Source organism: Echiichthys vipera (genome assembly GCF_963691815.1).
Source record: "Echiichthys vipera genome assembly, chromosome: 10".
Classification (NCBI taxonomy): Eukaryota; Metazoa; Chordata; class Actinopteri; order Perciformes; family Trachinidae; genus Echiichthys; species Echiichthys vipera.
Window position 1 is genome coordinate 30050442 of NC_139835.1, and position 21345 is coordinate 30071786.

General features: G+C 33.6%; 1 protein-coding gene across 1 annotated transcript in view; it reads left to right on the plus strand.

Annotated features, from left to right (window-relative positions):
- Window positions 1-8509, plus strand: part of ttn.2 (titin, tandem duplicate 2) — a 225914-nt gene extending 217405 nt beyond the window's left edge. The window contains exons 246-248 of the mRNA XM_083921112.1: window positions 121-5988; window positions 6107-6385; window positions 7162-8509. Of these exons, the coding sequence (XP_083777238.1) occupies window positions 121-5988; window positions 6107-6385; window positions 7162-7454 (6440 nt within the window). The 3' untranslated portion in view covers window positions 7455-8509. The remainder of the gene's footprint in view (window positions 1-120; window positions 5989-6106; window positions 6386-7161) is intronic.
- The last annotated feature ends 12836 nt before the right edge of the window (window positions 8510-21345 follow it).

The following is a 21345-nucleotide window of genomic DNA, read 5'->3' on the forward strand; positions in this document are numbered from 1 at the left end:
AATCATTGTTCATGTTTTCCAGAATCCAATAAGTTATGTTCTCTGCAGGTGCAATGCCTTAAATAGAATACATTTTGATAAATATCAAACTTATGTAATGTGTTATCATTTTAATTCCAGTTCCTGCTAAGATCCACTTGCCCAAGGAGCTCCAGGGAATGGGAGCAGTCCATGCTGTCCGTGGTGATCACATCACCATCAAGATCCCCATCTCTGGGAAGCCTGAGCCAGCAATCACTTGGCAGAAGGGTCAGGAGATCCTTTCCAACTCTCCCTATCACCAAGTCATCACCACCAGGTCTTTCACCTCTCTGGTGTTCCAGAAGGGAATGGAGAGGAAAGATAGTGGCTACTACATTATTACTGCAAAGAACAGGTTTGGAACAGACAAGCAAACCATTGAGGTGAATGTGGCGGACATACCTGAAGCTCCAAAGGGACTGATCGTCAGCGACATTTCTCGGGACTCCATCACCTTGACCTGGGAGCCCCCTGCCAATGATGGTGGTAGTGACATTATTAACTACATTGTGGAGAAGTGTCCGACCACTGCTGACAGGTGGATCCGTGCTGGACAGACCACTGACTGCAGCATCACCATCATCAACATTTTTGGAAAGACAAAGTACCAGTTCCGCGTCATCGCCGAAAACCAGTTTGGCCTGAGCCAACCTTCTGGGCCAACAGAGCCCATCACCACAAAGGAAGACAAGTCTGTGATTAGGAACTATGATGAGGAAGTGGATGAAACCAGAGAGATCACCAAAGAGGAAGCGCTGTTCTACAAGGTGAAGGAGTTGTCCTCCAAGTACATTATCTCTGAGGAACTTTCTCGCTGCCAGTTTGGCGTGGTCCACCGCTGCACGGAGATTGCCACAAAGAAGACCTTCATGGCCAAGTTTATCAAGGTCAAAGGAACTGACCGTGAGTTGGTTCTCAGGGAAATTGAAGCCCTCAACATAGCAAGACACAAGAATGTCATCTATCTACATGAATACTTTGAAAGTATGGAGGAGATCATTTTGATCTTTGAATTCCTTTCTGGAGTTGACATCTTTGAGCGCCTTGGCACCAGCAACTTTGAGCTTACAGAGCAGGAGATTGTCCGCTACCTAAGACAAGTCTGCTCTGCCCTTAAGTTCATGCATAGTCACAACTTCGGCCACTTTGATATCCGCCCAGACAACATTGTCTACACCACAAGGAAAAGCACCACCATAAAGATAATTGAGATGGGCCAGGCTAGGCTGCTGGTGCCAGGAGAAAACATCAGAATGCTGTTCACAGCTCCGGAGTACTGTGCCCCTGAGATCCACCGTCACGACCTGGTCACAACAGCCACTGATATGTGGTCTGTTGGTGTAATGGCGTACGTTTTGCTCAGTGGCCTTAATCCGTTTGCAGCAGAGTCCATTACAAAGATGATTGAGAATATCTCCAACTGTGAGTACATCTTTGACAGTGAAGCATTTAAGGACATCAGCCTTGAAGCTATGGACTTTGTGGACAGACTTCTAGTCAAAGACAGAAGGCTCCGTATGACAGCCCATGAGGCTCTTGAGCACCCATGGCTCAAGATGAAGATTGAGCATGTCAGCAACAAGGTCATAAGAACATTGAGACACAGAAGGTATTATCAGACTCTGGTAAAGAGGATAGATACTGTTGTATCATCAGCTCGTTTGGCCTATGGTGGCGCCTTCAAGAACCAGAGAGGATATGCTGTGGGTAAAGTGAAGACTGGAACAGAGTACCATGGAATCCGCACTGGTCCAGTAATGCATGGCTCAGCTGAGGAAGGTGGCCATGTCAGATTCACTTGTAGCATCACCAACTATGACAAGAGTACTCAGGTGACGTGGTACCACGGTATCCGTAAGCTGCACGCAAGCACCAAGTATGAAATTACTTACAGTAATGGTTTTGCCAGCATCTATGTAAAGGACATTGAAGACAGTGATGACGGTGTGTATAGATGCAAGGTAGTGAGTGATGATGGAGAAGACAGTGCTTATGGAGAGCTCTTTGTTGAGACAGTGAGGAGCATCAGAGAGCACTATGTTAGTCGCTCCATCAAGAAACTGAGGAGGAGAGTCGACAAAACAAAACTCCTGCAGAGACCACCAGAGTTCACTCTGCCTCTCTACAACCGATCCGCCTACTTTGGCGAAGATGTGCGCTTCGGTGTCACTATTACCGTGCACCCGGAGCCTCATGTAACATGGCTTAAGAATGGAGAGAAAATAAAGCCCGGTGAAGATGAGAGCAAGTACACGTTCATCACTGATAAGGGTCTGTACCAACTGATGATCCACCACGTGGATATAAATGATGATGCAGAATACACCGTCATGGCCCACAACAAGTTTGGAGAAGACAGCTGCAAGGCCCGTCTCACTGTGACACCTCATCCTGAAATGGAGGACACTATGAGGCCCATGTTCAAACGTCTGCTGGCTAATGTTGACTGTGTTGAGGGAAATAGCGTCCGCTTCGAGCTCAGAGTCTCAGGAATCCCAACGCCTACTCTGAAATGGCAGAAAGACGGTAAATTACTACAGTTTGGCCACAAGGTAGTCGTCATACAGGAGGACGTTGACTACTATGTCTTGCACATCAGAGATACTCTACTCGAGGACTCTGGTGTGTACAAGGTTACTGCAACCAACTCTGCTGGGTCTATAAGTTGCCATGCTACACTGAAGGTTGACCGTCTTACTTACACTAGGAGAGAGTACAAGAGCGAGGAGGAGAAACACAGACACGTACAGAAACAAATTGAAAAGACTAACAAGATGGCTCTGAAAATTGTTGCCACCGAGGAGATTGTACCTTTCAACCCGACAGCCCAGGAGGCACTTAAATTTGCTGCAGAGATGTACAAGCCTGCAGTCAGCACCAAGAACATTGAAGGTGAGTTTGACATCACAGTGGAGAAATCCGACACTAAGAAGCTGGAGGAGGAGAGGAGGATCTTCATGCCATATGAGATCCCTGAGCCTATGGTTCATGATCCCAGAGATCTTGATGAGGACAAAGCTATCAAACAGTTTGTACCTCTCTCTGACATGAAGTGGTACAGAAAGCTTAGAGACCAGTATGAGATTCCAGCAAAGATGGAGAAGATTGTGCAGAAGAGGCAGAGACGTATCCGCCTGTCAAGGTGGGAGCAGTTCTATGTCATGCCTCTCCCTAGAATCACTGACCAGTACAGGCCAAGGTGGCGTATTCCAAAACTCACTCTGGATGACTTAGAGACTGTCAGGCCCGCTCGCCGTTCACCTTCTCCTGAATCCGAGGTCTCCTTCAGATCCAGAAGGAGATCTCTGGGAGACATTAGTGATGAGGAGCTTTTGATGCCTGTGGATGACTACCTTTCCATGAGGAGAACGGAGGAGGAGAAAACTATGCTGGAGGATGAACTGGAGCTCGGCTTTTCTGCCTCTCCTTGCCGCAGCCCTATCTGCGCTGAGAGGCGTGCCATGGAACTTGAAGAGAGGAGGATGGAGGTCAAACACGAGGTTGTTGAGGTTGCTGAGACAAAGAAGAAACGCACTGTTTCTCAGTATATGAGGAGGAGAAGGTCGCTGTCGCCCACATACATCGAGCTCATGCGTCCAGTCTCACAGCTGATCAGACAATCGCGTGCCAGGACTTCTGTGGAAGTAGAGGGAGAGATCATTGGGAGGAGGTCCCCCACTCCTGAGAGGACCCGTCCCCGCTCTCCCAGCCCCGTCAAGTCCGTTGAGAGGTCATCCCGCTCCTCCTCCAGGTTTGAGCGGTCAGCCCGCTTTGACATCATGTCCCGCTACGAGGCCAGAAAGGCTGCTCTGAAGTCTGAGAGGAAATATCAGACAGTTAGCCAGACACCGTTCAGCCTGGACCATGCCCCCCGTGTGACTGTCAGGATGCGCTCCCACCGCGTACCAATTGGCCAAGACACCAAATTCACCCTGAACATCCAAACCAAACCAGAGGCTGAGATCAGCTGGTTCCACAATGGAACTGCAATTTCTGAAAGCAGTGAGAAATACATCTTCACCAACATGAGTGGTGTTTTGTCCATCACTATTCTGGAATGTCAGGAAGAGGACAGTGGCACATACCGCTGTGTATGCTCCAACTCCAAGGGAGAAGCTTCAGATTATGCCACCCTTGATGTGTCAGGTGGCGGCTACACCACCTTCTCCTCTCGCCGCAGGGATGAGGATGTTCCCAAAGGACGTGTCCCTGAAGTTACTCGGATTGACCATTATCACACCACCCACTTCAAAGCAGGCTATTCGTCCGAGTCCCACTTTGCAGTGGAAGAGAGCAAGTCTAAGCTAACAGAGACACGTGAAGTTGTCACACGTGAAAGATATGCTGCCTCCTCTGCTGAGAGGTACTCCTCTGCTGAGAGGTACTCCTCTGCTGAGAGGTATGATTCATCTATCAAGTATGCCTCTGCTGACTACCTGTCATCTGATTCCTCCTACTCATCGGAACAGTATTCTCTGACTGGGAAACGCACCACGTCTGAAGCCAAACTGAAGTCATCTTCTGCTGCTGTTGCTGAGGAAGTTGCTGTCCACAAGGTGAAGCCATCTCTTCCTGCCAAAATCCTCACCAAGCCCCAGTCCTTGACAGTTGCAGAGGGAGAGACAGCCAGATTCACCTGTGATATCGATGGGGAACCTGCACCAGTTGTAACATGGATGCACATGAGCAGAACCATCGTCTCATCTCACCGCATCCAGGTCACCACCACTCAGTACAAGTCCAGCATGGAGATCTCCTCTGTGACGGCCTCCGATGAGGGCAATTATACAGTGGTGGTAGAGAACTCAGCAGGCAGGCAGGAGGCTCACTTTACCTTGACTATCCGCAGACCACTTCCTAAAGAAGAGATCAAGGCAGTCAAATCCCCAGAGCCATCTGTAAAGTCACCCACTCCCAGTGTAAAGTCACCAGAGCCTTCAGTCACATCACCTGCTCCCTCCATAACATCCCCTGCCCCCAGCATCAAGTCCCCTGAGCCTTCAATCAAATCACCAGCTCCAAGTGTGAAGTCTCCTGAACCAAGTGTAACATCTCCTACTCCGAGTGTGAAGTCACCAACGCCAAGTGTGAAGTCCCCAACGCCAGGTGTAAAGTCCCCAACACCGAGTGTGAAGTCTCCAACGCCAGGTGTGAAGTCCCCAACGCCGAGTGTGAAGTCCCCAATGCCAAGTGTGAAATCTCCTGAACCAGAGGGAATTAAATCTCCAAGGAGCATCAAGTCTCCTGAGCCACCTACACCCTCTCCAGCACCCAGCTTAAAATCACCAACGCCAAGTGTTAAATCTCCTGAACCTGAGGGAGTTAAGTCACCCCGGGGTATAAAATCTCCTGAACCCAAACTCAAGTCACCAACACCAATCAAGTCTCCGGACAGAGTGAAGTCACCTGAACCTGTAGGAATCAAAACACCAAAAGGTATCAAATCTCCAGAACCTGCAGGAATCAAAACACCAAGAGGGATCAAGTCCCCAGAACCTTCAGGCATCAAATCCCCAAGGGCCTTGAAGTCCCCTGAGCCCGAGGGAATCAAATCCCCTCCTAGGATGAAGTCTCCTCCTCCTATCATGTCCCCCAAGAGGGTTGTGTCTCCACCCACTGTCAAATCTCCAATCCCGAAACCTCCCAAGGTCCTGAGTCAGGTAACAGCTGTGGCCAGTGAGGGTTCTGTGAGGATGTCCTGTGTCTGCGAGAGCAGTGTCAGGGAAGTGGTGTGGTACGTCAACGGGAGGAGGCTTTCACAGAGCAGCCGCTTTGAGATGCACTACTCTGAGGGCTCCTGCAGCCTACTCCTTCATGATTTGTCAGACAGTGATCAAGGAGAGTACACCTGTGAGATGACGTCAGAGGGAGGAGTATCCAAATCCTCCTTCTCCTTCACCGGACAGGTGTTCCAGTCCATACGCATGAAGGTCAAGGCCTACCATGAGCAGCAACTGGCACTTAAAGGTGAGCACCTGCCCCAAGCAGATTTAGTCCAATTTCATGCTAATTAAAACAAATCCTGACATTTCCTTAACTTTTAAATCATTCTGAAGATTAACATATTTATCATTTCTATCCTTAGCCTCATCAGGATCAATGATGATGAGTCACAAAGAGTCCTCATCATCCATGAGCTCAGCCATGATGATGAAGAAAGAAATGCAGACGATGGAGGAGTCTTCCTCCTTTTCGTCCTCCTCCCAGCAGGCAATGATGTCATCCATGATGGAGTCCAGCTCCTTCAGCAGCATGGCAGCTGAGATGAAGTTTGAGACCATGTCCATGTCCAGCATGTCCTCCATGACATCTGAGACGTACGCCATGAGCTCCCAGAGCGAAGGATCCTCATTCAGAGCAATCGGTAAGATAAGATAAGATCGGTAATGTTCTTTGGAGTTTGTGGCCTTTTAAAAGTCACTCTGCTTTTGCTTCATCGCTTCCACACTAAGGGCACACTCACACTGTCCTTCCGCTACGCGCCCTCGGCTTTAGGGTACTTGTCCCCCCTCCCTCTCCCCCCGTGCCCCAGGCCCGTTTGTACTCACTACCTGGGCCTCGCGCAAATGCTTCTTGCTGTCCATACATCATCACGGCGTAACACGTCACACACATTGATGACGTCATCGCGATGCATGGCTTTGTTTCCAGATCTTTCCGTAGACCTCGGAGTTTTTGTGCGTCTTGTCGACTGTTTTTGAATCTTTTCATCGACCAAATCTGCAGTAAACACTCCACCTCCGCATCACACCAACGTGAACCTTTCGCCGCCATTGTTGTTGCTGTTAAATGTCCGCGCATGGTCCGTCCTACTATTTTCTATGTCCGAACAGATGCATGTCCCTACCGTCGTAGGCCTCGTGCTCGTGCTCGTACTCGTGCGCACGCTCGTGCTCGTACATGTGCAAACGCGCTCTACAAAAGCCCACCTCTCTACAGCTACAAATCACTACCTAACTACAAATCACAAGCTCCCTAAGGATGCAATATTAACCAAAGAACTTAATTTAGATACTCTACACCTTTTCTGGTACCTGAATGTTCTTACTCCTTCCTTCCTTACTCTCCGTTGTCAAATGTTGTGGCCACTAATATTTTTTAAAGCTGTGTGCACTGATAAACGTGTACTGTGGGTTCCAGGTTCTGCTCCCAGGATCGAGGCTCTGCCGGAGGACATCAGTATCGAGCCGGGCAAAGTCCTGACAGTCACCTGCGCCTTTTCTGGTGATGCCAAACACATCGAGTGGTCGCGCAGCGGCAGGACCATTGAGGTGACTGCGGGCGGGCGCTTCCACATCGACACCACGGACGACCTGACCACTCTCATCATCACTGGGGTGAAGGAGGAAGACGCAGGAACCTACACCCTGAAGCTGTCCAACGAGCTCGGCTCCGACACAGCGACCGTTCACATTAGCATTCGATCAGTGTAAAAAAAAACAAAAAACCTAACCTTTCGATCTTCCCCTTTTCCCTACTTCCATGCCTTTTTATTTATTAATTAAGCGAAATAATCTACTTCATAAAGATCTGGATTTCTGTTCTTGTAAATATGAACTATTTTTGTACCAATCTTGACATTAATTTATGCCAAACTAGACTAAAGTCTAAAGTTGTTATAAAATGTGCCATATTGGATAACTATGACTTAGGATCTTTGATCCATTTTTCTGTGACATGTACATAATGTATATAGCCGAATTTAACGGTTATGGGAAATGTATGCATTGTTATTTATGACAATAATATTAACTGAAACAAAATGAAACTAAATGTGGTTTAACAGGAGAAAGTTCCACTAGGAACGAATACCCTGTCAAACCGAGAAACTAAACTCTGTGCCTCAACGATAAGTTGAAGTCTTAAGATTGCCTCAACAGGTAGAGAGGCTCCCTGTTGACGTTAACTCAATCAGAGACAAACTATGAATGCACTGCGGTGCTGTTGCATTGTAACAAGAGCGTGAGATCCTGAGTGCTGTTTGCATATACCCTCATGTAAGCAGGACGACTGGACCTCGCGCTCTGACTGATTATGTCATACCGTACCATTTCGATGACATGCTCACAGTGCGAGCGGCCTGCACTCCCTGAGCACAAGTGTTTCTTTTTTGTTTTGTGCTCTGCCTCTGGCATCCGACCACTCGCTCGGGCTCTTCAGTTTTACCATCAACCTGGCCAATCACATGAAATAAGAGTCCGTCCTGTGCTTGTTTGCAGAGGCAGAGCTGTCTCTTGGAGGTCTGCAGTGTGTTTGTGTGTTAGTTTTTAGGAGTTCACCCGTCAGTCAAGCTGGGCGGGGCCAAGCACGCGTACCGCAGCCCAAACCAACTGCTGCGGCGTCGAGCGAGGAAGGAAAGAAACGCGTGCTCGTGCGTGGCCCCGCATTTCGGTTTGATTGATGTTAGAGTTGTAGCATTGACTATTTTCGCAGCCTCCTTGAGTTTTTCTCCAATTATTGATTTAATAAAGCATGATTATCAGCACTACAGGGTGTCTCTGCAGTGGTTATTTGTGTACGACGCTTCATTTGAAAGGTAACAACTCTGTTTCTGTCTAAAATTATTTCAAAAAGTCAGTATAATAATGTATTTTGAAACAAAACCATAAAAAAGTAGTGTAGCATGTCAAAAAGGTCAAAGTCATGGTATATTATAGAAGGGAACCCAGAGGAGCTTCTAGGACTTCAGAGAATACCCAACATATGTCATATTTAACATATTTCAACGAGTAATCATCTCTAATAATTCTAATTCACCTGATTTTCTATCAAGTTTGCTCCAGAAATCACAGCTTGTGTCGTTAAAACCTTGAAAAATAGAGTTATCCCATCAGATCTAGTCGTTGTCTCTAGGTAGAAAAGGCTTCCACGTTCTCTGCTCACTCATCAGGACTTCATGAAGTACGGAGCTGTATGTTTTTGTAGTAAGTGACGGATAAATCCGCCAAGCATAGGTTGCTATAACAACAGTGCAGCTAGCTTAGATAGCATTGACTTTTTCATGTCCTGCTTTGGAAGATATAGTTTTAGATATGGATGGATCAAAAAAGTCAGTGTAGTGTGTCAAAAACAGTCATAAAAAGTCAAAGTGTGTCATAAAAAGTCATAGGATGTCATAAAAAAGTCATAAAAAGTCATAAAAAAAGTCAAAGTATGTCATAAAAAAGTCATAAAAAGTCCTAAAAAGTCATAAAAAAAAGTCAAAGTATGTCATAAAAAGTCATAAAAAAGTCATAGTATGTAATAAAAAAGTAATAAAAAAGTCAAAGTATGTCATAAAAAAGTCATAGTATGTCATAAAAAATTCAAAGTATGTCATAAAAAAGTCATAAAAAGTCATAAAAAAGTCATAAAAAGTCATAAAAAAGTCATAAAAAGTCATAAAAAAGTCATAAAAAAGTCAAGGTATGTCATAAAAAAGTCAAAAAAAGGCAAAGTATGTCATAAAAAAGTCATGAAAAAAGTCAAAGTATGTCATAAAAAAGTCATAAAAAGTCATAAAAAAGTCAAAGTATGTCATAAAAAAGTCAAAAAGTCATAGTTTGTCATAAAAATGTCATAAAAATGTCATAAAAAAGTCATAAAAAAGTCATAAAAAAGTCATAAAAATTTCATAAAAAAGTCATAAAAAAGTCATAAAAAGTCATAGTTTGTCATAAAAAAGTCATAAAAAAGTCAAAGTGTGTCATTAAAAAGTCATAGTTTGTCATAAAAAAGTCATAGTTTGTCATAAAATAGTCATAAAAAGTCATAAAAAGTCAAAGTATGTCATAAAAAAGTCATAAAAAGTCATAAAAAAGTCAGTTTCTCATAAAAAAGTCAGAGTATGTCATAAAAAAGTCATAAAAAGTCATAAAAAAGTCATAAAAATGTCATAAAAAAGTCATAAAAATGTCCAAAAAATCATAAAAAAGTCATAAAAAAGTCATAAAAAAGTCAGTTTGTTATAAAAAATCAAAAAGTCATAAAAAAGTCATAAAAATGTCATAAAAATGTCATAAAAAAGTCATAAAAAAGTCATAAAAATGTCATAAAAATGTCATAAAAATGTCATAAAAAAGTCATAAAAAAGTCATAAAAATGTCATAAAAAAGTCATAAAAAAGTCATAAAAAAGTCATAAAAGTCATAAAAAGTCATAAAAAAGTCATAAAAAAGTCATAAAAAATTGATAAAAAAGTCATAAAAAAGTCATAGTTTGTCATAAAAAAGTCATAAAAAAGTCATAAAAAAGTCAAAGTGTGTCATAAAAAAGTCAAAAAGTCATAGTTTGTCATAAAAAAGTCATAAAAAAGTCATAAAAATGTCATAAAAATGTCATAAAAAAGTCATAGTTTGTTATAAAAAATCAAAAAGTCATAAAAATGTCATAAAAATGTCATAAAAAAGTCATAAAAAGTCATAAAAATGTCATAAAAAAGTCATAAAAATGTCATAAAAAAGTCATAAAAAAGTCATAAAAAAGTCATAAAAATGTCATAAAAAAGTCATAAAAAAGTCATAAAAAAGTCATAAAAATGTCATAAAAAAGTCATAAAAATGTCATAAAAAAGTCATAAAAAAGTCATAAAAAGTCATAAAAAAGTCATAAAAATTTCATTAAAAAGTCATAAAAAGTCATAAAAAAGTCATAGTTTGTCATAAAAAAGTCATAAAAAAGTCATAAAAAAGTCAAAGTGTGTCATAAAAAAGTCATAAAAATGTCATTAAAAAGTCATAAAAAGTCATAGTTTGTCATAAAAAAGTCAAAGTATGTCATAATTAAGTCATAGGATGTCATAAAATAGTCATAAAAAGTCATAAAAAAGTCATAAAAAAGTCAAAGTATGTCATAAAAAAGTCATAAAAAGTCATAAAAAAGTCATAGTTTGTCATAAAAAAGTCAGAGTATGTCATAAAAATGTCATAAAAAAGTCATAAAAATGTCATAAAAAGTCATAAAAAGTCATAGAAAATTCATAAAAATGTCATAAAAAAGTCATAAAAATGTCAAAAAAATCATAAAAAAGTCATAAAAAAGTCATAAAAAAGTCATAAAAAAGTCAAAGTATGTCATAAAAAAGTCATAAAAAGTCATAAAAAAGTCATTGTTTGTCATAAAAAAGTCAGAGTATGTCATAAAAATGTCATAAAAAAGTCATAAAAATGTCATAAAAAATTCATAAAAATGTCATAAAAAAGTCATAAAAAAGTCATAAAAAGTCATAAAAAAGTCATAAAAAAGTCATAAAAAGTCATAAAAAAGTCATAAAAATTTCATTAAAAAGTCATAAAAAGTCATAAAAAAGTCATAGTTTGTCATAAAAAAGTCATAAAAAAGTCATAAAAAAGTCAAAGTGTGTCATAAAAAAGTCAAAAAGTCATAGTTTGTCATAAAAAAGTCATAAAAAAGTCATAAAAAAGTCATAAAAAAGTCATAAAAATGTCATAAAAATGTCATAAAAAAGTCATAAAAAGTCATAAAAATGTCATAAAAATGTCATAAAAAAGTCATAAAAAAGTCATAAAAATGTCATAAAAAAGTCATAAAAAAGTCATAAAAAAGTCATAAAAAAGTCATAAAAAAGTCATAAAAATGTCATAAAAAATTCATAAAAATGTCATAAAAAAGTCATAAAAAAGTCATAAAAAGTCATAAAAAAGTCATAAAAAAGTCATAAAAAGTCATAAAAAAGTCATAAAAATTTCATTAAAAAGTCATAAAAAGTCATAAAAAAGTCATAGTTTGTCATAAAAAAAGTCATAAAAAAGTCATAAAAAAGTCAAAGTGTGTCATAAAAAAGTCAAAAAGTCATAGTTTGTCATAAAAAAGTCATAAAAAAGTCATAAAAATGTCATAAAAATGTCATAAAAATGTCATAAAAAAGTCATAAAAAGTCATAAAAATGTCATAAAAATGTCATAAAAAAGTCATAAAAAAGTCATAAAAATGTCATAAAAAAGTCATAAAAATGTCATAAAAAAGTCATAAAAAAGTCATAAAAAAGTCATAAAAAAGTCATAAAAAAGTCATAAAAATGTCATAAAAAAGTCATAAAAAAGTCATAAAAAAGTCATAAAAAAGTCATAAAAATGTCATAAAAAAGTCATAAAAAAGTCAGTTTGTCATAAAAAAGTCATAAAAAAAGTCAAAGTGTGTCATAAAAAGTCATAAAAAAGTCATAAAAATGTCATAAAAAAGTCATAAAAAGTCATAAAAAAGTCATAAAAATTTCATTAAAAAGTCATAAAAAAGTCATAGTTTGTCATAAAAAAGTCAAAGTATGTCATAATTAAGTCATAGGATGTCATAAAATAGTCATAAAAAGTCATAAAAAAGTAAAAGTATGTCATAAAAAAGTCATAAAAAGTCATAAAAAAGTCATAGTATGTCATAAAAAAGTCATAAAAATGTCATAAAAAAAGTCATAAAAAGTCATAAAAAATACAGTTTGTCATAAAAAAGTCAGAGTATGTCATAAAAAAGTCATAAAAAATCATAAAAAAGTCATAAAAAGTCATAAAAAAGTCATGAAAAAAGTCATAAGAAGTCATAAAAAAGTCATAAAAAAGTCATAGTTTGTCATAAAAATGTCATAAAAATGTCATAAAAAAGTCATAAAAAAGTCATAGTTTGTCATAAAAAAGTCATAAAAAAGTCATAAAAATGTCATAAAAATGTCGTAGAAATGTCATAAAAAAGTCATAAAAATGTCAAAAAAATCATAAAAAAGTCATAAAAAAGTCATAAAAAAGTCATAAAAAAGTCAAAGTATGTCATAAAAAAGTCATAAAAATGTCATAAAAAAGTCATAAAAATGTCATAAAAAAGTCATAAAAAATTCATAAAAATGTCATAAAAAAGTCATTAAAAGTCATAAAAAAGTCATAAAAAAGTCATAAAAAGTCATAAAAAAGTCATAAAAATTTCATTAAAAAGTCATAAAAAGTCATAAAAAAGTCATAAACAAGTCAAAGTGTGTCATAAAAAAGTCATAAAAAAGTCATAAAAATGTCATAAAAATGTCATAAAAATGTCATAAAAAGTCATAAAAAAGTCATAAAAATTTCATTAAAAAGTCATAAAAAGTCATAAAAAAGTCATAGTTTGTCATAAAAAGTCATAAAAAAGTCATAGTTTGTCATAAAAAAGTCATAAAAAAGTCATAAAAAAGTCAAAGTGTGTCATAAAAAAGTCAAAAAGTCATAGTTTGTCATAAAAAAGTCATAAAAAAGTCATAAAAATGTCATAAAAATGTCATAAAAATGTCATAAAAAAGTCATAAAAAGTCATAAAAATGTCATAAAAATGTCATAAAAAAGTCATAAAAAAGTCATAAAAATGTCATAAAAAAGTCATAAAAATGTCATAAAAAAGTCATAAAAAAGTCATAAAAAAGTCATAAAAAAGTCATAAAAAAGTCATAAAAAAGTCATAAAAATGTCATAAAAAAGTCATAAAAATGTCATAAAAAAGTCATAAAAAAGTCATAAAAAAGTCATAAAAAAGTCATAAAAAAGTCATAAAAATGTCATAAAAAAGTCATAAAAAAGTCAGTTTGTCATAAAAAAGTCATAAAAAAGTCATAAAAAAAGTCAAAGTGTGTCATAAAAAGTCATAAAAAAGTCATAAAAATGTCATAAAAAAGTCATAAAAAGTCATAAAAAAGTCATAAAAATTTCATTAAAAAGTCATAAAAAAGTCATAGTTTGTCATAAAAAAGTCAAAGTATGTCATAATTAAGTCATAGGATGTCATAAAATAGTCATAAAAAGTCATAAAAAAGTAAAAGTATGTCATAAAAAAGTCATAAAAAGTCATAAAAAAGTCATAGTATGTCATAAAAAAAAGTCATAGTATGTCATAAAAAAGTCATAAAAATGTCATAAAAAAAGTCATAAAAAGTCATAAAAAATACAGTTTGTCATAAAAAAGTCAGAGTATGTCATAAAAAAGTCATAAAAAATCATAAAAAAGTCATAAAAAGTCATAAAAAAGTCATGAAAAAAGTCATAAGAAGTCATAAAAAAGTCATAAAAAAGTCATAGTTTGTCATAAAAATGTCATAAAAATGTCATAAAAAAGTCATAAAAAAGTCATAGTTTGTCATAAAAAAGTCATAAAAAGTCATAAAAAAGTCATAAAAATGTCATAAAAATGTCATAGAAATGTCATAAAAAAGTCATAAAAATGTCATAAAAATGTCATAAAAAAGTCATAAAAAAGTCATAAAAAAGTCATAAAAAAGTCTTAAAAAAATCATAAAAAAGTCATAAAAATGTCATAAAAAATCATAAAAAAAAGTCATAAAAATGTCATAAAAAGTCATAGTTTGTCATAAAAATGTCATAAAAATGTCATAAAAAAGTCATAAAAAGTCATAAAAATGTCATAAAAATGTCATAAAAAAGTCATAAAAAAGTCATAAAAATGTCATAAAAAAGTCATAAAAATGTCATAAAAAGTCATAAAAAAGTCATAAAAAAGTCATAAAAATGTCATAAAAAAGTCATAAAAATGTCATAAAAAAGTCATAAAAAAGTCATAAAAAGTCATAAAAAGTCATAAAAATTTCATTAAAAAGTCATAAAAAGTCATAAAAAAGTCATAAAAAAGTCATAAAAAAGTCAAAGTGTGTCATAAAAAAGTCATAAAAAAGTCATAAAAATGTCATAAAAAAGTCATAAAAAAGTCATAAAAATTTCATTAAAAAGTCATAAAAAAGTCATAGTTTGTCATAAAAAAGTCAAAGTATGTCATAATTAAGTCATAGGATGTCATAAAATAGTCATAAAAAGTCATAAAAAAGTAAAAGTATGTCATAAAAAAGTCATAAAAAGTCATAAAAAAGTCATAGTATGTCATAAAAAAAGTCATAGTATGTCATAAAAAAGTCATAAAAATGTCATAAAAAAGTCATAAAAAGTCATAAAAAATACAGTTTGTCATAAAAAAGTCAGAGTATGTCATAAAAAAGTCATAAAAAATCATAAAAAAGTCATAAAAAGTCATAAAAAAGTCATGAAAAAAGTCATAAGAAGTCATAAAAAAGTCATAAAAAAGTCATAGTTTGTCATAAAATGTCATAAAAATGTCATAAAAAAGTCATAAAAAAGTCATAGTTTGTCATAAAAAAGTCATAAAAAGTCATAAAAAAGTCATAAAAATGTCATAAAAATGTCATAGAAATGTCATAAAAAAGTCATAAAAAAGTCATAAAAATGTCATAAAAAAGTCATAAAAAAGTCATAAAAAAGTCATAAAAAAGTCATAAAAAAGTCATAAAAAAATCATAAAAAAGTCATAAAAATGTCATAAAAAAATCATAAAAAAAAGTCATAAAAATGTCATAAAAAGTCATAGTTTGTCATAAAAATGTCATAAAAAAGTCATAAAAATGTCATAGTTTGTCATAAAAAAGTCATAAAAAAGTCATAAAAAAGTCAAAGTGTGTCATAAAAAAGTCATAAAAAAGTCATAAAAAAGTCAAAGTGTGTCATAAAAAAGTCAAAGTATGTCATAATTAAGTCATAGGATGTCATAAAAAAGTCATAAAAAGTCATAAAAAAGTCAAATTATGTCATAAAAAAGTCATAAAAAAGTCAAAGTATGTCAGAAAAAAGCCAAAAAGTCATAAAAAAGTCAAAGTATGTCATAAAAAAGTCATAGTATGTCATAAAAAGTCATAGTATGTCATAAAAAAGTCATAGTATGTCAGAAAAGTCATAGTATGTCATAAAAAGTCAAAGTATGTCATAAAAAAGTCATAGTATTTCATAAAAAAGTCAAAGTATGTCATAAAAAAGTCATAGTATGTCATAATAAGGCATAGTATTTCATAAAAAAGTCATAGTATGTCAGAAAAAGTCAAAGTACGTCATAAGAAAGTCATAGTATGTCATAAAAAGCCATAGTATGTCATAAAAAAGTCGTAGTATGTCATAAAAAAGTCATAGTATGTCATAAGAAAGTCATAGTATGTCATAAAAAGTCATAGTATGTCATAAAAAGTCATAGTATGTCATAAAAAACTCATAGTATGTCAAAAAAAGTCATAGTATGTCATAAGAAAGTCATAGTATGTCATAAAAAGTCATAGTATGTCATAAAAAAGTCATAGTATGTCATAAAAAAGTCATAGTATGTCATAAAAAGTCATAGTATGTCAGGAAAAGTCATAGTATGTCAGAAAAAGTCATAGTTTGTCAGAAAAAAGTCGTAGTATGTCATAAAAAGTCAAAGTACGTCATAAAAAAGTCATAGTATGTCATAAAAAGTCATAGTATGTCATAAAAAGTCATAGTACGTCATAAAAAAGTCGTAGTATGTCATAAAAAAGTCGTAGTATGTCATAAAAAGTCATGATATGTCAAAAAAAGTCATGATATGTCATAAAAAGTCATAGTATGTCATAAAAAGTCATAGTATGTCATAAAAAACTCATAGTATGTCATAAAAAACTCATAGTATGTCATAAAAAAGTCATAGTATTTCATAAAAAAGTCATAGTATGTCATAAAAAGTCATAGTATGTCATAAAAAGTCAAATTACGTCATAAAAAGTCATAGTATGTCATAAAAAGTCATAGTATGTCATAAAAAAGTCATAGTATGTCAGAAAAGTCATAGTATGTCATAAAAAGTAAAAGAAAGTCATAGTATGTCATAAAAAGTCATAGTATGTCATAAAAAGTCATAAAAAAGTCATAGTATGTCATAAAAAGTCATAAAAGTCATAAAACGTCATAGAAAAGTCATAGTATGTCATAAAAAAGTCGTAGTATGTCAGAAAAGTCATAGTATGTCAGAAAAAAGTCATAATATTTCATAAAAAAGTCATAGTATGTCATAAAAAGTCATAATATGTCATAAAAAGTCATAGTATGTCATAAAAAAGTCATAGTATGTCATAAAAAGTCATAGTACGTCATAAAAAAGTCGTAGTATGTCATAAAAAAGTCGTAGTATGTCATAAAAAGTCATGATATGTCAAAAAAAGTCATGATATGTCATAAAAAGTCATAGTATGTCATAAAAAGTCATAGTATGTCATAAAAAACTCATAGTATGTCATAAAAAACTCATAGTATGTCATAAAAAAGTCATAGTATTTCATAAAAAAGTCATAGTATGTCATAAAAAGTCATAGTATGTCATAAAAAGTCAAATTACGTCATAAAAAGTCATAGTATGTCATAAAAAGTCATAGTATGTCATAAAAAAGTCATAGTATGTCAGAAAAGTCATAGTATGTCATAAAAAGTAAAAGAAAGTCATAGTATGTCATAAAAAGTCATAGTATGTCATAAAAAGTCATAAAAAAGTCATAGTATGTCATAAAAAGTCATAAAAGTCATAAAACGTCATAGAAAAGTCATAGTATGTCATAAAAAAGTCATAATATTTCATAAAAAAGTCATAGTATGTCATAAAAAGTCATAATATGTCATAAAAAGTCATAGTATGTCATAAAAAAGTCATAGTATGTCATAAAAAAGTCATAGTATGTCAGAAAAGTCATAGTACGTCATAAAAAGTCATAGTATGTCATAAAAAAGTCATAGTGTCATAAAAAGTCATAGTAAGTCATAAAAAAGTCATAGTGTCATAAAAAGTCATACTATGTCATAAAAAGTCAAATTACGTCATAAAAAGTCATAGTATGTCATAAAAAGTCATAGTATGTCATAAAAAAGTCATAGTATGTCAGAAAAGTCATAGTATGTCATAAAAAGTAAAAGAAAGTCATAGTATGTCATAAAAAGTCATAGTATGTCATAAAAAGTCATAAAAAAGTCATAGTATGTCATAAAAAGTCATAAAAGTCATAAAACGTCATAGAAAAGTCATAGTATGTCATAAAAAAGTCATAATATTTCATAAAAAAGTCATAGTATGTCATAAAAAGTCATAATATGTCATAAAAAGTCATAGTATGTCATAAAAAAGTCATAGTATGTCATAAAAAAGTCATAGTATGTCAGAAAAGTCATAGTACGTCATAAAAAGTCATAGTATGTCATAAAAAAGTCATAGTGTCATAAAAAGTCATAGTAAGTCATAAAAAAGTCATAGTGTCATAAAAAGTCATACTATGTCATAAAAAGTCATAGTGTGTCATAAAAAGTCATACTATGTCATAAAAAGTCATAGTATGTCATAAAAAGTCATACTATGTCATAAAAAGTCATAGTATGTCATAAAAAGTTATAGTGTGTCCTAAAAAGTCATAGTATGTCTTAAAAAAGTCATAGTATGTCATAAAAAGTCATAGTATGTCATAAAAAGTCATGGTATGTCATAAAAAAGTCATAGTATGTCATAAAAAAGTCATAGTATGTCATAAAAAGCCATAGTATGTCATAAAAGAGTCGTAGTATGTCATAAAAAAGTCATAGTATGTCATAAAAAGTCATGATATGTCATAAAAAGTCATAGTATGTCATAAAAAGTCATAGTATGTCATAAAAAGTCATAGTATGTCATACAAAACTCATAGTATGTCAAAAAAGTCATAGTATGTCATAAAAAAGTCGTAGTATGTCATAAAAAGTCAAAGTACGTCATAAGAAAGTCATAGTATGTCATAAAAAGCCATAGTATGTCATAAAAGAGTCGTAGTATGTCATAAAAAAGTCATAGTATGTCATAAAAAGTCATGATATGTCATAAAAAGTCATAGTATGTCATAAAAAGTCATAGTATGTCATAAAAAGTCATAGTATGTCATACAAAACTCATAGTATGTCAAAAAAGTCATAGTATGTCATAAGAAAGTCATAGTATGTCATAAAAAGTCATAGTATGTCATAAAAAAGTCATAGTATGTCAAAAAAAGTCATAGTATGTCATAAAAAAGTCATAGTATGTCATAAAAAGTCATAGTATGTCAGGAAAAGTCAAAGTACGTCATAAAAAAGTCATAGTATGTCATAAAAAGTCATAGTATGTCAGAAAAAGTCATAGTTTGTCAGAAAAAAGTCGTAGTATGTCATAAAAAGTCAAAGTACTTCATAAAAAAGTCATAGTATGTCATAAAAAAGTCATAGTATGTCATAAAAAGTCATAGTACGTCATAAAAAAGTCGTAGTATGTCATAAAAAGTCATAGTATGTCATAAAAAAGTCATAGTATGTCAGAAAAAGTCATAGTATGTCATAAAAAAGTCATAGTATGTCATAAAAAGTCATAGTATGTCAGGAAAAGTCATAGTACGTCATAGAAAGTCATAAAAAGTCGTAGTATGTCATAAAAAAGTCGTAGTATGTCATAAAAAAGTCATAGTATGTCATAGAAAGTCATAAAAAGTCATAGTATGTCATAAAAAGTCATAGTATGTCATAGAAAGTCATAAAAAGTCGTAGTATGTCATAAAAAAGTCGTAGTATGTCATAAAAAAGTCATAGTATGTCATAAAAAGTCATGATATGTCATAAAAAGTCATAGTATGTCATAAAAAGTCATAGTATGTCATAAAAAGTCATAGTATGTCATACAAAACTCATAGTATGTCAAAAAAGTCATAGTATGTCATAAGAAAGTCATAGTATGTCATAAAAAGTCATAGTATGTCATAAAAAAGCCATAGTATGTCAAAAAAAGTCATAGTATGTCATAAAAAAGTCATAGTATGTCATAAAAAGTCATAGTATGTCAGGAAAAGTCATAGTATGTCAGAAAAAGTCATAGTTTGTCAGAAAAAAGTCGTAGTATGTCCTAAAAAGTCAAAGTACGTCATAAAAAAGTCATAGTATGTCATAAAAAAGTCATAGTATGTCATAAAAAGTCATAGTACGTCATAAAAAAGTCGTAGTATGTCATAAAAAAGTCGTAGTATGTCATAAAAAGTCAAAGTACGTCATAAGAAAGTCATAGTATGTCATAAAAAGCCATAGTATGTCATAAAAGAGTCGTAGTATGTCATAAAAAAGTCATAGTATGTCATAAAAAGTCATGATATGTCATAAAAAGTCATAGTATGTCATAAAAAGTCATAGTATGTCATAAAAAGTCATAGTATGTCATACAAAACTCATAGTATGTCAAAAAAGTCATAGTATGTCATAAGAAAGTCATAGTATGTCATAAAAAGTCATAGTATGTCATAAAAAAGTCATAGTATGTCAAAAAAAGTCATAGTATGTCATAAAAAAGTCATAGTATGTCATAAAAAGTCATAGTATGTCAGGAAAAGTCAAAGTACGTCATAAAAAAGTCATAGTATGTCATAAAAAGTCATAGTATGTCAGAAAAAGTCATAGTTTGTCAGAAAAAAGTCGTAGTATGTCATAAAAAGTCAAAGTACGTCATAAAAAAGTCATAGTATGTCATAAAAAAGTCATAGTATGTCATAAAAAGTCATAGTACGTCATAAAAAAGTCGTAGTATGTCATAAAAAGTCATAGTATGTCATAAAAAAGTCATAGTATGTCAGAAAAAGTCATAGTATGTCATAAAAAAGTCATAGTATGTCATAAAAAGTCATAGTATGTCAGGAAAAGTCATAGTACGTCATAGAAAGTCATAAAAAGTCGTAGTATGTCATAAAAAAGTCGTAGTATGTCATAAAAAAGTCATAGTATGTCATAGAAAGTCATAAAAAGTCATAGTATGTCATAAAAAGTCATAGTATGTCATAGAAAGTCATAAAAAGTCGTAGTATGTCATAAAAAAGTCGTAGTATGTCATAAAAAAGTCATAGTATGTCATAAAAAGTCATGATATGTCATAAAAAGTCATAGTATGTCATAAAAAGTCATAGTATGTCATAAAAAGTCATAGTATGTCATACAAAACTCATAGTATGTCAAAAAAGTCATAGTATGTCATAAGAAAGTCATAGTATGTCATAAAAAGTCATAGTATGTCATAAAAAAGCCATAGTATGTCATAAAAAGTCATAGTATGTCAGGAAAAGTCATAGTATGTCAGAAAAAGTCATAGTTTGTCAGAAAAAAGTCGTAGTATGTCCTAAAAAGTCAAAGTACGTCATAAAAAAGTCATAGTATGTCATAAAAAAGTCATAGTATGTCATAAAAAGTCATAGTACGTCATAAAAAAGTCGTAGTATGTCATAAAAAAGTCATAGTATGTCATAAAAAGTCATAGTATGTCATAAAAAAGTCATAGTATGTCATAAAAAGTCATAGTATGTCAGGAAAAGTCATAGTATGTCATAGAAAGTCATAAAAAGTCATAGTATGTCATAAAAAGTCATAGTATGTCATAGAAAGTCATAAAAAGTCGTAGTATGTCATAAAAAAGTCGTAGTATGTCATAAGAAAGTCACAGTATGTCATAAAAAGTCATATGTCAAAAAAAGTCATAGTATGTCATAAAAAGTCA